The 14,134-nt window shown below is 48.6% G+C and overlaps 1 protein-coding gene across 2 annotated transcripts in view; it reads left to right on the forward strand.

Moving 5' to 3' along the window:
- The window catches only part of LOC139055859 (probable ATP-dependent DNA helicase HFM1), a 531,554-nt gene that overhangs the window by 376,083 nt on the left and 141,337 nt on the right, over window positions 1–14,134 (forward strand). For both annotated transcript variants that reach the window (XM_070533424.1, XM_070533425.1), the window contains exons 20-21: window positions 2,781–2,918; window positions 7,158–7,243. In XM_070533424.1, coding sequence (XP_070389525.1) covers window positions 2,781–2,918; window positions 7,158–7,243 — 224 coding nt within the window. The remainder of the gene's footprint in view (window positions 1–2,780; window positions 2,919–7,157; window positions 7,244–14,134) is intronic.

The raw sequence follows: 14,134 nt of genomic DNA on the forward strand, positions 1-14,134 counted from the left end.
CAAGCACTGCTGACGCACTGTGCACCAATCTCAAGCTACGCCGAAATGGTAGCAGCAGTTAAAAATCGTAACTGGTTAAGCTATGGGTCTTACGTGCAGAAACCGTGATTTGATTATGAGGTGCACCGTAGTGGGAGCCACTAATTTAGACCACCTGGGGCAACGTGCACGCGGTGCACGGGCGTCCCTGCATTTCCCCGCCATCGAAATGCGGCCTGCCGCGTATTGAGCCATCACGGCAAGCAGATGCACACTGTGAGACGCCGGACCAGCGAAATGTCACGAGGACGTAGGAATGGTGAGAGGAGGTGGGTGGGGGGGGGGAGAGAAGTGCGGCAACGAAAGAAAGGTTCACTCGTTTCAGCCGCGTCTCTGGCCTAATGGGAACTGGCATGCACACGTGCCAAAGTGGGCTGCAGATTGCACTCCACATTCGCATGAGTCGCGTGGCGGGAGTCTCCACGTCTTGCCTGGCATGCGAGCACGTGATCGCTAGGCTGCAAAACGCGGTGCAGAGCATTGGCAGGCTTGCATAGCATCTAATTAACCGTGGCTTCACATAGATTTTGCTTTGGATGTGCAAATTTTTATCAGTTTGAGCTATCCCGCCAGACACCAGCAGCAGCCACACTCAACAATGGCCGGGAGAGCTCGGAAAGCAAGCTTCTCTTTAAATATGAAAGCTAAGGTTCTCTCTCTCAGCGACCGAGTCCTCGCAGCCGTAACATCAGTATGACATCCTGTGTTTCGGGGCTCTCTCGTACGCATTGCAATGCACCCTAAACCAAGCAAAGCTGAACCAAAATATTGATTCAGTGAAAGTATTCCGCGCACTGTGAGAGCGGCATATACTTATGCTACTCGTTAGAACGTGAATCGAGATAACCCCGCTGATGGAACGATTCTCTATCGTAGTGGCTGAAACAAACCATGTTTTCTCATTAAACATGCATTTATATTTTTAATTCATCTCTAAATGTCGCGAAACATGACCTTTGGCGCCCCACGCGGCAAAAACACGAAGCTGCATAAGAGGTCCACCACGTGACCTTCCACTGGCGTACGCGTTTCCTGGTCTTTTTATCAGTATTGAAATGCAGTATACTTTTTATAATTACAAGTTCTTCCTGACTTACAATGTACTGATAAGCCTTCGTTTGTGGGGAGCAGAAAAGCGCTCACCCGCCGTTCTTGCTCAGTGGCTATGGTGTTGGGCTGCTGAGCACGAGGTCGCGGCATCGAATCCCGGCCACGGCGGCCGCATTTCAATGGGGGCGAAATGCGAAAACACTCGTGTACATAGATTTAGGTGCACGTTAAAGAACCCCAGTCCTCCCCTACGGCGTGCCTCATAACCAGAAAGTGGTTTGGGCACGTAAAACCCCATAATTTAAATAAAAGTGGCGCTGTCTTCGCCTTCGTTTTCGATGTGTTGGCCTGGCTCGTCTATCGACAGAACAACGACAACGGGGGCCAGCCAGCCATGACAAAGCCGTGTACTTGAGGAAAAACGCGGCACAAATATAAGAAATGTGTGTACAACGACACAAACTTATTGCACCAACTTTCCATATTGAAAAGTGGTTGAAAAGGTCGAAATGTGGATGGTGCACCGCAGCTGCAGTCACTCCTAGGAAAACGGAATGACGGCCGGCTTTCACAATTTGCGAGGCATCGAGATCGCTCTCACTCCTCAGCGTTGCGGGAGGAGGGACTTGTTTTTTACTTTTTTTGGAGGCTGCTCAGATCGAAAAATTCTGCTTACAAAATATGCATGTGCTTTTGGAAGTAGCCGCTGCAGGTGTAAACACCACCGAGCGTAAGCTTTGCGCCCGCCATAAGAAAACAAGGTCCTTAAAAATCGGTTGTCTGTCCCTTTAAGTAGACTCTATCAATATTGCTAACAAATTCCCTTCAATGGCTCTTGAAGTAGCGTTGATGTAGTGTTTGAAAGAACGCATGCTATACATTTATTACGGGTCTTTCTATAATTTTCTTTCTAGATACCGTCTTGCCGGTGCTGTTCCTTTCCGTATGGACGCCCGTCTCAGCTCCTGACAAGTCTTTAACGATCGCTTTGCGACGCCGTTTCACAGCGCGCGGTGTTTGTAAGAGTTTGACGACGTCGTACCAATGATGCTTAAATGGATCGGCAGTCTTACTCGGATAAGAGATGCCGCACGATGTTTCGGCAAACTGAGTAGTTTTCGGCCCGACGAAGGAACTTGTCGAAGCGTTGGCGCCAGCGACATCCCTAGTTGAACCCTCGCTCGATCACGTCGAGCCTACGGCTAACTGTGAGAATACTGTTCAACCCGCATGCGTAAGGTTTCATTACCGCAGGAGCTGCCATGCCTCATATTTTCGTGCCGTAAGCAAACGCGGGGAACCTTTCTGAAGAAGGCCACCACACCCGAGCGCGCAGGTTCCCTCGAGGCGCCTCCACTGTACGGCCACAGCTCACTGCGACGGCTCGAAAACTGTCGGAAAAGGCACGTCCGCTACCTATTCAGACATGCTGGCTGCCCAGCTGTTTAGCACGAGAGGCTCGTTTCCTATACGCTCGTATGCAAGCGTTCGTTTATTTTGGCGCGACATAATCGCTGCAACACTGCATTGCCTCATGTGAACACTGTGCATTCTGCGCCGCTTCCAGAAGAGCCGAGGGATTTGAACGGAGAAAAAGCTGCGCAGCCATCTAAGCAGCAAGGGCGCGTTGTTTTTCCGTAACGCTGCTCGAGACAGACTGTGTGGCGCCACTGATTCGTGTTGCTTGGCAGCGCTGGTGTCGTTGCTGGTGCTCCGCAGTCCCGCGTGCGGCTTCTCGGCGCTGCTGCACGCGGTCACGCTGCACAAGTGCCTGCAGGCCCGCCTGTGGGAGGACTCGCCGCACGTGGCCCGCCAGGTCGAGCACATCGGTGAGCCGCGCGCGCACAACACTTCCCCCGTGGAGGAAGGAAAATGACGGGGAGCGTCGCCTGACTGTTCTGAACCATGGTCGTAGAAGAAAAGGATTGCGCTAAAAGGGCAACGTGATTGCCAAGCGGCAATTTCTAGGAGGCACTACGTGGCGAGAGCCGATCGTGACAAGAGCGTAACTAATAACTACCACGAACCCAACAATGTCCCGAAAAGTCCGGCGAACGTGCAGGGCCTGTTTGCCACGTCTAAAGGCATATGGATATGGGCTCCGGAGGCTACCTGCCTGACGTGACACTTCCTCCTGGTCCCTTTGATGCTTACACGGATGGGCACGCCGCCCCACGCCAAGTGAGCCCAAATCGTAGCACGCGCCGTAGGCATCTTATGTTGAATTCCAATGGCGGAGTCGGAGCAGCCGACAGACTCCGCGAGCGAGCACTCGACTCAGGCGTAGAGCAACGCTTCCAAATCCGCGAGTGGAACACAACCTGCGCCGCCGGAGCAAGGCGTAAGCGGAACTTCTATCGCCGAGTTACCCAGGATACCTTGCGTGTTGTCATTTCCTTCCACTGTTTGGTCCCAGCACCACCGCACCGGTCACTTGTCTTTTCAGCGCCGTTCACCTGTTGTTTTTTTGAAGGTGCGGAATGGATATCTCACCAAGCGTGCAGCAGCTTTTGCTTCCTCGCGAGTCGTGACCAGTGGCGCCTCCCAGCAGACAAATGTGGTAAAGGAAATACGTCACGCAGAGTTCCGGTCCACTCCGCCGATTTTGGCGGAGAATCTTTTTCTGCTCCACGGAGTGACTACCACTCTGAATCCACTCCGACTCTCTCATTGAAACACCTTACTCCCTCCCTCACTCTGTCATTGGAACAAACTTGCTCCGAAACGAGCAGAAAAACTTGCTCCGACTCCGCCATTGGAATTCAACATTAGATTTGTCGCTCCGGACTGCCCGACGCACGGCGTACACCAACGCTCATTGGCTGAAAGCAACACCTCGGACAGTCCGAGTGGACAAATTGAAGAGACATCACGCCAATGAAGGATCTAAAACTTAGCGCCGACTGTAGAGCTCGAGGATTGAAAAATCGGGTTTTCTAATTCCATGCGGGATCTTTCAGGCTGAACAACGGTTCCGTGTGGAAACCAAAGCGTATTTTTTCATCCTTTAACGTCACCGTATTGAGTAACGTTATCTATTATGTCTTTCTAAAATATGAATTTATTGCCGACCAGGCAATATGGGGTGCGATCTTGTATGCGTTCCAAAATAGAACGGAGGCGGTTCGTTCCACCGAGCCAAATACGATTCGTCAATTTGTACCGTGCCGAACGCCATGACATCTATTGTGACGTGATATCTGCTGTCAATCATTCCGTGTCATCCGCTATCGGACGAACGGAACGGAACATAGCGCCTATTTCGTGTCGTAAAGAATGGACCGCCTCCGTTCTATTATGGAACGCGTACAAGATCGCACCCATGTTGTCTAACTGTCGACTTGTAACACATGTCGCTAAATGAGAATAAATGTGAGCGCCAAGTTGTCTAATCTCTCTAACGCGCATTACGCAGTCTCCATTTTCTTGTTATATCGTTCTTCTATTTCCGCCGGTTTTGTCCCACTAGCGTTGCAACATGTAGAAACATAATTTTACCGCATCGCGTCTCAGTACAGAATCAGAGAAAGAAAGAAAAAAATAAGTACTGCGCACATTGCAAAGTTCAAGGTTTGCATTTACTCCAGTTATTAGGCTCACGAACGCCATCGTCGCGTTGGCATATTATCGAGGATGGTTGCGTGTGATTTAAACTGCTGGAACACGGAATGCATGCACGATACGCTGCAGTGAGACCAACGATCAAGTGCATTTTTTGGCACTGGAAATACATAGTCACACGTAGCCAGTCGCCGTTCTATAGCGTTTCCCTGTGTTTCAGATAGCTGGAAAACGCGCTATCCGTAGGCCCAGGGTGTTGACTGATACATCCACGGGAGAAAGTAACCCTCGCAGAACGTTCTCGTGACGGCGCAATCCGCTTGCTCGAACCTTTGTGAGCACAAAAGATTGCCCATAATTAATTAAGCTGCTAAGTTGAGAACAAATTGGCTGAATTTAGCAAAGTTTCAGAAGGTCTTCTTCCTAGGCAGATTGGGGCCAAGATTTCCTAAGTATACCTGAATGTGGCGCGAAATACATTTCGTGAGAAGGGACAGAAAAAAGAGGACAATGAAGCGCCAGACGTTTGGGTACACATCAACGGTGCATAGCTTCCCAAACGCTTCAGTTATCTCTTATTAAACGAATTTCCGCATCCGAAAACCTGGCGTTTTCGTATGGTTGGAACAGCTCCCCCCGAAGTATTAGAGCGAACGTGGCGTTCAGGTAAGTGTAATCAAACAGCGTCGTGGGGCAGGTGCTTGTGCTAGCGTGCTGCAGCGTAAGTATACAGGATTCGAATTATGCGCGCCACGGCGTACCGAAAACAAGCTCCTCACGGCAGCAGAAGCCAGGATCACTGAGCTACAGGCTGCAAGCAGCGAAAATCTCGCAAGAGTGCTGAACTGTAGGCCCGTAAGACTTCTCGCCGGCAGATAGCTGTCGCTTAATCTGGGATCGCGATGTCTCCAGCATTTTTGACAACAGTGGCTAGGCGTATTGTGATGTGCCCGGAAAGTGTGCGCGCCGACTTAGCCTGAACTAATGACTATTACTTCACTGCAGTGGGTCGCTGATTATGGCGTGGGCACGGCGAGGATTCGTATTAAGTTCCCGCCCAAGGCGGCCACGTTCCGATACTGGAGTGACTGAAAGACGCTCGCGTGAACCGTGCTTCGTGTCCGCGTTAAGCAATGCCTGTTGGCCACCGGCATTCATTCCAATTTCTGCGCTACTGCGCCTCTGATATCGCCTGTGTCGCCTCGTGTCGTTAAACCTAATCAATAGTTATCAATAAAGGGCCATTCCATCTTTTGGCTGTTCCTGTTGGCAACGACTCGTTTGAAAAGGTTAGCTGGATTAGCTCACCAGTTGACCGTTATTGCCAAATTTTCTATTAACGACCAGGTCTATTATTTCATGAAGTCGAGATGGAAGTGTCGCAGAGTCATCGCTTGCATGCCGCGTGCATGTAATTGGAGTTCAATGGTCGTCGACCTGCGGTAGGTGTAAATAGGCTTATGATGACAAAAACGCCCGGGATATTGTGGCAGCCATTAAGGGATCCAGCAGAATCGACTAAAGCGTAACACTTCACAATGTAGCTGAAATGCGAAGCAATTCATAAACAACAGCAGAAACCATCCCAAATATTCCACGACGTTCAAAACAAGCCGAGTTTGCCTTTGCTTGCTGCGGACATGATAACCCCCATATGGTAAATTAGAGAGTTTTAGAATAGGGGCCCTAGTTTGGGGCCCCAAAGGGCTTTGCGGGTGTTATATCGTTGGGGCACGCAGGAGTGAAGAGTTTTAGAATAGGGTTTTGCATTTGCGGATAGCGTCTTGCGCTGACAGCACCACTACGGCGTCAAAGAAAAGCTATTACAAATAATTAAATAAACTACACCATTTAATGATAGGAATAGTAATCTTGACTTGCATGTATTCGCGTTTAATTACAATTTAGAGGTTATTCTGTAAGCAGCAAACAATTAGTTGCGCTTAGTTTTGAGCAAACCAACTTTACGTGCCTTCACCAGCCAAGCTTAGCCGTGTTAGGCCTGCGAGCCATAAAATCCACAATCGAATTCCGAATCAGCGGCGTCTAATGAATCAATCTTCATAACACACGCTAGTTGAGAGAAAGCGATAACCGCAGTCACTTCTCCTAGCTTGCGGACTTCACGCGTTACCACGAATCGAACCCAGTTTGGTGCCAAGTTAGAGCCGTCGCTTCGACGGGTGCCGCCATGTTTGCTGACGCAAAGTTTTGGGGCCGCTATTTGGGCTTCCGCTAAATCGGTGAAATAGCGTTCCCAACGCAAAACCCAAACGCAGTTTGCGTCTCGCGCATGCGCAGTGGCTTCGACGCTATTTCTTTGTGGCCCCAAAACATTTGGGGCCCTTTTTCTAAAACTCTCTATTATCTTCTATTTTCATTCGTCTGAACTTTACTATAGAAAAATGATTGACATCCTTCTAGGCAATAGTATGTGGTGCTGTTTGGTTTAACATGATTTTCACGACTGTCAATTAGCTTCACGCATTGTCTCCCACATTTGGCAGGTCCGGCGCTGTCCAGCAGCCTGGTCCGCGCTGGTCTCACCAGCCTGGACAAGCTGGCCAATGCGAATCCCCGAGAACTGGAGCTGGTATGTAAGAGCGAACTATAGCGGCTGTCGTCGGAAGTATGACTGTGCGCGTGTTGTGATCGATATCAATATCCAATTTTAGTTTTATTGTTTTTTACGAATGGAATCAATACAGTATTCACAACTGAAGCCGAACAAAGCCTGATGGTTCACAAAGCACCGACATACGACGCAGAATATGAACTCGATTATGAACTCAATGCAGTTTGTATAGCACATAATACTACGCATGCAAACATACAGACACGATATATTGCGTACCCACTTGGCACAGCAGCACACCTGGCAGCGATGCGCATCGTGCCTCCTCGTCTCCTTGCACCATTGTGCTGCAATGGACTTTTCCAAAGGTGAACCATGCATGCACCCACATTGTAGCCGACCGTGGCCCAACGAAGCACTTTGAGCCAACAAACCTGCCGGAGTCAAATTCTATGAGACTCGATCAAAGAACAACGAGCCTAAACAAGCTGCTGGGACCGTGGCCACCAGATACTCACCATAAGCGCGTACTAAATACTTTTAAAGAGTTTTTGGAGGCCCCTCATAGCTTCGCAAAATACTACGATAAAGCATAAACGGAATTTTCGCCTGGTGAAAATAAAACTGTGCGCGCAACGTATATACACATAGTGCGCGAATTTTTCTCTTAGGTGCAAAGCAGAGATTTGGGCTTGTTGGTAAGACATCGTGAGGCTTATAGCGCTTGAAAAAGACAAGGACGAAACGGAGACGTGGCACACACAGCGCCTGTGTGTGTCATGTCTCCCTTTCGTCCTTGTCTTTTTCACGCTCCATTAGCCTCACGATCTCTTATGTGACGTTTTCTATATCATCATTGCCCCTGGTTGTCGGAACATTTCTAATGTGCCATTTTATCGCTCACTAATGTTTTGTGTGTCTTTACACAAAATCTGTACACTTAGAACGAGTCAAATTATAATGCGTCATCCTATAATGTATTTTATTTACCTTTCTGATGTTATGGTAATTGTGCGTTGTAGTTGTTATAACATGTGATAATGAATTTTTATGTAACCTATCTGAACAGGTGCAGCTGGGACCATATGTTGGGGTCAACATCTCATTGTGTGCTACGTTTAAAAAAAGATGGAAAAAAAGAGATTGCACTTACTGCGAACAAACTGCTCTCTCACAATGCTTGCTAGTCGGACAGGTACCGGGCAGGTGGACACAGCGTTATACGTTGTTTCACAATGCCCATGCGATCTCATACTGCTACTGTTCTATATCTACAGAGAAAAGAACATTGCACGGGCGGTGGATATGAGTTGCATACGGGCATGTACAGCAATGCTACATAAGATCGTGATCGTGTGGTTCCGTTCAGGCGTATGCAGCTGCAACTTTGATTATAGAGATGAGAGATTTTTCGTCTCTGCGAATTTCAAGCTACTTTGGGGGAGACGCCGCTCCCTTAAAGGGAAGCTGAAACACTTTTCGAAAAAAAAATGAGTTCTCTGCGGCATTCTACAGTTTTGAGTCCCCTGAACACGAATATCTCGTTCAAAAAGGGCGGAAACAAGCGCAAGTGGCTGTTTTTTCATGAAAACGCGCACCAGCACCTCAGGGTATCGCGCGAACGCCGCTGTTGCCCATGATTGGTCGGAGCCGCTGTGACGTCAGTGGCGGCAGTCGCCGGTCGGCGCCGCCGTTTGAGAGCGTAGCACGCTGTTCTGTTCTGGCTGAATAGCTGAGTTGTAAGCATTATGGAACGTTCTCGCTGTCTCGGACAGCTTGTATTTTCGCCGTACATGTTCGAACCGACAGCCGATACGGAAAACGATGGCGGCAACGGCGGCAACGACGATGTTGAGTGTGCCAAAAGCGAGAGCGATGTGTACCCCTTCTCGCGCGCTGGAAATCTTAGCTGTTACGTATGCTTTTTTTTTTCATGTAGCTGCACGTTCCAATGACGGGAGAAAAAATGCGCTAAAGTGTCACTGGGAACTTGCTGCTGGAAGAATGCCGAAGCACTAACTTCTCATTAGATTGTAAACACGGGTACAATTCCGCGATGTCAAGCACCTTGCCGCTGCTTGTCTGAAGTCCCGTGGTTTTCTGAGCGTTGATACACGATCGCGAACATAAGTGCCGCGTTTCAAAGCGCGCACATGCAGTGCTGCGAGGTACAGTCATGGAAGTTGCTTATCATACACATCCAGATCGAGATGGTCAGGGGGATTATATGTGCACTATTCAGAATATGGTTCGACGACTTTGCGATTGCGGCTCGATCAAGAATCGGTATGCGCGCTCCATGCTAGTGTTGACATAAAGATATTAGGCAGTTTTAGCACCGCCGTGTGGTAAACATGATAACTGCAACCGTACGTCTAATGTCACTAGGCAAGCCTATACTCAAATTTATACCTCAGGTGCAACGCTGTGGAAGCTACGCACGAAGTCCGGTTACCAAAATTTATTACTGCGCGCGTTTCCGTCTATGGTTCGCAGCGTGCCAGCGGCATTTGTTCGCGCGAGCATGCACGTGAAGCTGCCGCGACGGGCTGCAATTAAAGAATGCCGAAAAGAAAATTGATTTAAAAGAACGTGTTAGCAGCCGTATAAGTACACGGATTGTTTCTATGGGTAAATTCTTTTTTTTTTCATTCAGAACTGAGCTTATATATGAAAAGTTTTCTCAAAAATCGGGTCAAGAAACACCGAACTTTTTCTAAGTGCGAACGCAGCCACTGCAAGAAGTATCTCAAGCCTCCACAGCGTTGCACCTGATGTATGAAACGGAGTATAGCAACGCTAGCAACAACGCGTTCCCGCATTTGTCGTAAGGCTATCCGGCTATCGCGGAAATGGTCCGAGCACAGCACAGTTGATTTCGTCGGCACGAACTTATCTCTCCTCACCGCACTGCGCTGCAAGCTTCTTGTGCTTCGGGAACCTGTGAAACACCACATCGTCTCGCCCGCGTGTGTTCGCACAGCCGATTGCTGCACAGAACGAGGGCATGTTGGGCGCCCTTGGCTGTAGGCACTCACGCAGCACAGAAGGAAAGAACAGTCTACGAAAATCGCAAAACAAACGTGAGCGGCGGCGGCCGCAAATCTCTCGTAGCGTCGTTCAGTAAAGCGCAGGACGGAAGGAGCACATGCCAGCGCATGCCTGCACGCCGGTCCGGCAGCTCGGTCCCCGCCAGTGACGTCACTCTCGCCGGTTCTCTCCTCTGGTAACCTCCTCACCCGGCGCTCCGGGAAGCGATGGGGGCGTGTCCGCGGGGGTGATTTAGAAAGCGATTTCCGCCCCTTATATTAACAAAACGAAGAAAAAAATTTCGGAACTGTAAATTATTAGTTCTGTTCTTCCCAATCCCAGGAATTCATGGAAATTGAAAACCGCTTCAGCTTCCCTTTAACTGCGGCGATGGACTTGCATTCAGTTAGAAGGGTGCCGGTTTCTGCCACGTCAACAGTGGCCGCGCCGTGAAAGCGGTCTAGTCGCCCGAATGACATCGACAGCGAGAATACTGTGATCTATTCGGCGGCCAGTGCTGAAAGCTCGAATGACAGTGCACGACTTCGTGCGCGCAGCAAAGCACAAAGCAAAGAGAAGATTCGTCAGGACGTCTCCTTCCACAAGTAAGGCAACTGTGGACCCGACGCAAAAGTCACCGGACGACAGAATTTTATTTGTGTCTGTGGCTGCTAGCGATAATCTAAACCGGCTCAACCGCCAAGCCACATCTGTGTCGCTCGAGGCCCTTGTTCCGGATCAGATCAAATACGTAAGGATCAACACCCGAAAGAACATTCTTGCTGTAGATGTTACAAACCGCAGCAAGCTAGACGTTCTGAGTAACCTTAAGGTGCTGGATAGCGTCAACGTACGCTGCTATAAACAAGACGATCATGGCTCTACGGCCGGTGTGATGTATGATGTAGATAATTCCATAAGCGATGCTGACCTGCATGTACTCATTAAGCGAGCGACAGAGGGAGTTGACATATTGCAATCCCGTCGCCTGGGGAATTCGCACTGTGTAAAGCTAACTTTGGAAGGAGATAGCCTACCGTCACACGTCAAGATCGGGCACTTCCGACACGTAGTACGGCCTTTTCTGCCAAATCCGCTTCAGTGTCGGAAGTGTCAAAAGATCGAGCACGTTAGTGTGACTTGCACAAATGCTGCCTTGTGCTCACGACGCTCTGGGTCGCACAGCTCCGACGCCTGTCGTGCAGAAAACCAGAAGTGCGCCAATTGTCACGGCTCTCGCGATGCATGTTCGAAGAATTGCCCACATGTGAAAAATGAGCTTAAAGTTTTGAGGCAAACGGTCAGGGTTGGTTCGTCGCAGAGGGAGGCGGCCGCTAAGGTGCGATGTCGGCGTTCACATCGCCGGAGATCTAGGAAACCCATTGCTATTGCTAAGGACGCACCGCGTCCACTGACAGTCCACAAACTTCCGTAGACAACTAGGAATACTAGCAAGGAGGTTTCTAAGCAGAAAGTCTCCAGTATTGTTGTATCATAAGAGGAGTGGCCGCCGTTGCCATGGCTAGACTAACCAGTGGAGCGGCAAGATGTAGCACGCTCACCAAATTAAGCTCCACCTTCTTACAGAAGCCCAGACGACGGCAAACAAGTCGTCACCATGACACGGGCCCTTACGAACACGCTATGAGTATTACTGACTGACTCCGGCGGCTCGAGTTGCACTTCAAATACTGAATGCCCTGAATTCTGTACTGTCCGGTCTTGAGAAGCAACATGGCTGCTCCTCAGCACTCCTTCCTTAAAGAAGTCAAGGAAGCGTTCATCTTCCAGTGGAATGCCAGAGGCCTTGAATCCCGCATTTTGGACTTTCGTCCGTTTGTTGTTAAGCACAAATTTCCAATCATTGCCATTTGTGAGCCAAATATTAAGAGCGCCATCCGCCTGTGAGGATGTGAAGCATTCATGTCTACCACCGGTAGCGACCACAGCAAAGTCATCGTTTACATCAGATGCAATTTCACTTATCTATATGTTTTACACCCAGTGGCACCTGATGACGCCGTCACTACGTATGTTTGACTATAAAATGCAAGAACGTTTCACTCACGCCCGTAGGTGCCTACATTTCACCTTTGAGTCGATTTGACAACGCAAGACTAAGTGCAGTTTTAAAAGCGACAATTGGAGCATGGATTCTTACTGGTGATTTCAATGCCCATCACCCGCTATGGGGTAGCTTGAAGATGGATTGTCGAGGAAGACATGTACTATCCTTCGCGCGGACCATTAACTCTGCTGCCTAAATGATGGCAGTCCCACCTTTCTGCGGAGATTTACATGCAGCAGCTGTTTGGACTTAATTTTTGTTTCAAGATGCCTTAGTGCCAGTGTGAAATGGTTTCAGGACAATGAAACGCGAGGTGGTGACCACGTCCCAACATATGTTAAAATCGACGGCATACGCAAGTCACACTCTACCACAGTTCTTCAAAGCATCGACTGGCCTAAATATACGTTGCTCAAGGAGAAGAATCACCAGAAGATCCAGCACTGTCCACCTGGCAACATTCAGGACTTCATTAACGACACTGCTCGAGAAGCCACAAGAGTTACTAGGCCTATTCCTAATGTTTCTGAATTCGAAGCAGAATTGGAGCGACTTCACGCAATTCGCCGTCGCGCGGAAGGAAGGTACAGGCGCACCAAGTCCATCTACGACCTAAGGGATAGAGCACTTCTCGGAGGACACCTACAGACCTCGTGCTCGAAGATAACTTCATGTTAGTGTGGTCGCTTTTCGAAGTCTGGCGCGCACCTGTGGACGCGTCGCTCCTGATGATCAAATGCATGTATCGTCTGCATATATCAACACATGGACGGATTGTGGAAAGGTATGAACCAGGTCGATGAGCACCAGGATAAATAGAGTGGGGCTTAAGACTCCGGCTTGTGGTACGCCACGGTAGGTGTTGTGATCACGCACCATCCTCTGTTTGCACAAAGAATGACCTGTCCTTCAAGCAGCTGAATATTCATCGAAACACAAGGCCCCCTAGGCCTTGTGTTTAATAGTAGATAATAGATAGATAGATAGTAGATAGATTCAATAATAGTAGATGAATATATATTTGCGGAACAATGACAGTTCTTTTGGACCCACCCGCCGTGGTTTCTTAGTCGCTATGGTGTTGGGCTGCTAAGCACGAGGTCACGGGATCGAATCCCGCCCACGGCGGCCGCATTTCGATGGGGGCGAAATGCAAAAACACCCGTCCACTTACATTTAGGCGCACGTTAAAGAACCCCACGTGGTCGAAATTTCCAGAGTTCCCCACTACGACGTGCCTCATAATCAGAAAGTCGTTTTGGCACGTAAAACTCCATAATCAATTTTTTTTATCCCTTGTTTACTGGTCTACCAAGAAGAAGCTTTAGCTCGGCTGCTCATATCTAAATACATGTAAAAGGAGAATTCGTTTTTCTCTGCATCCACTGCACCAAATTTCATCAGGTTTGTTGCATTTAAAAGAAAAACTTAAAATCTAGTGACTTTCTGTTTCGAATTTTTGAATTAAATCGTTCATTTTGCTTAAAAGCTGACCAAAATCGAAACTTTTGAGGAAACGACACTATGAAGTGTACAGCTGTGTAACTCAGTAACTCAAAATGATAATACAATTCTGTGGACTGCATATATTAGTACATCTAAAGCGAACAAAATCGATATGTCACACATGAATCTAGAAAAAATTTGTAATATGGAACTCCAGCTGTTGCAGAACCCTTGAAAACAACGTAATAAACGCACGTAAGATATAAAATGACATATCGCATTTGTCCGCTTTCAATGGTGTAATGGATGCTGTTTACATAACCGCGATATCTTTTCTTGAGGCAAAGCTATGAATTTGTAAACTT

This window comes from Dermacentor albipictus, chromosome 2 (genome assembly GCF_038994185.2).
Source record: "Dermacentor albipictus isolate Rhodes 1998 colony chromosome 2, USDA_Dalb.pri_finalv2, whole genome shotgun sequence".
Classification (NCBI taxonomy): Eukaryota; Metazoa; Arthropoda; class Arachnida; order Ixodida; family Ixodidae; genus Dermacentor; species Dermacentor albipictus.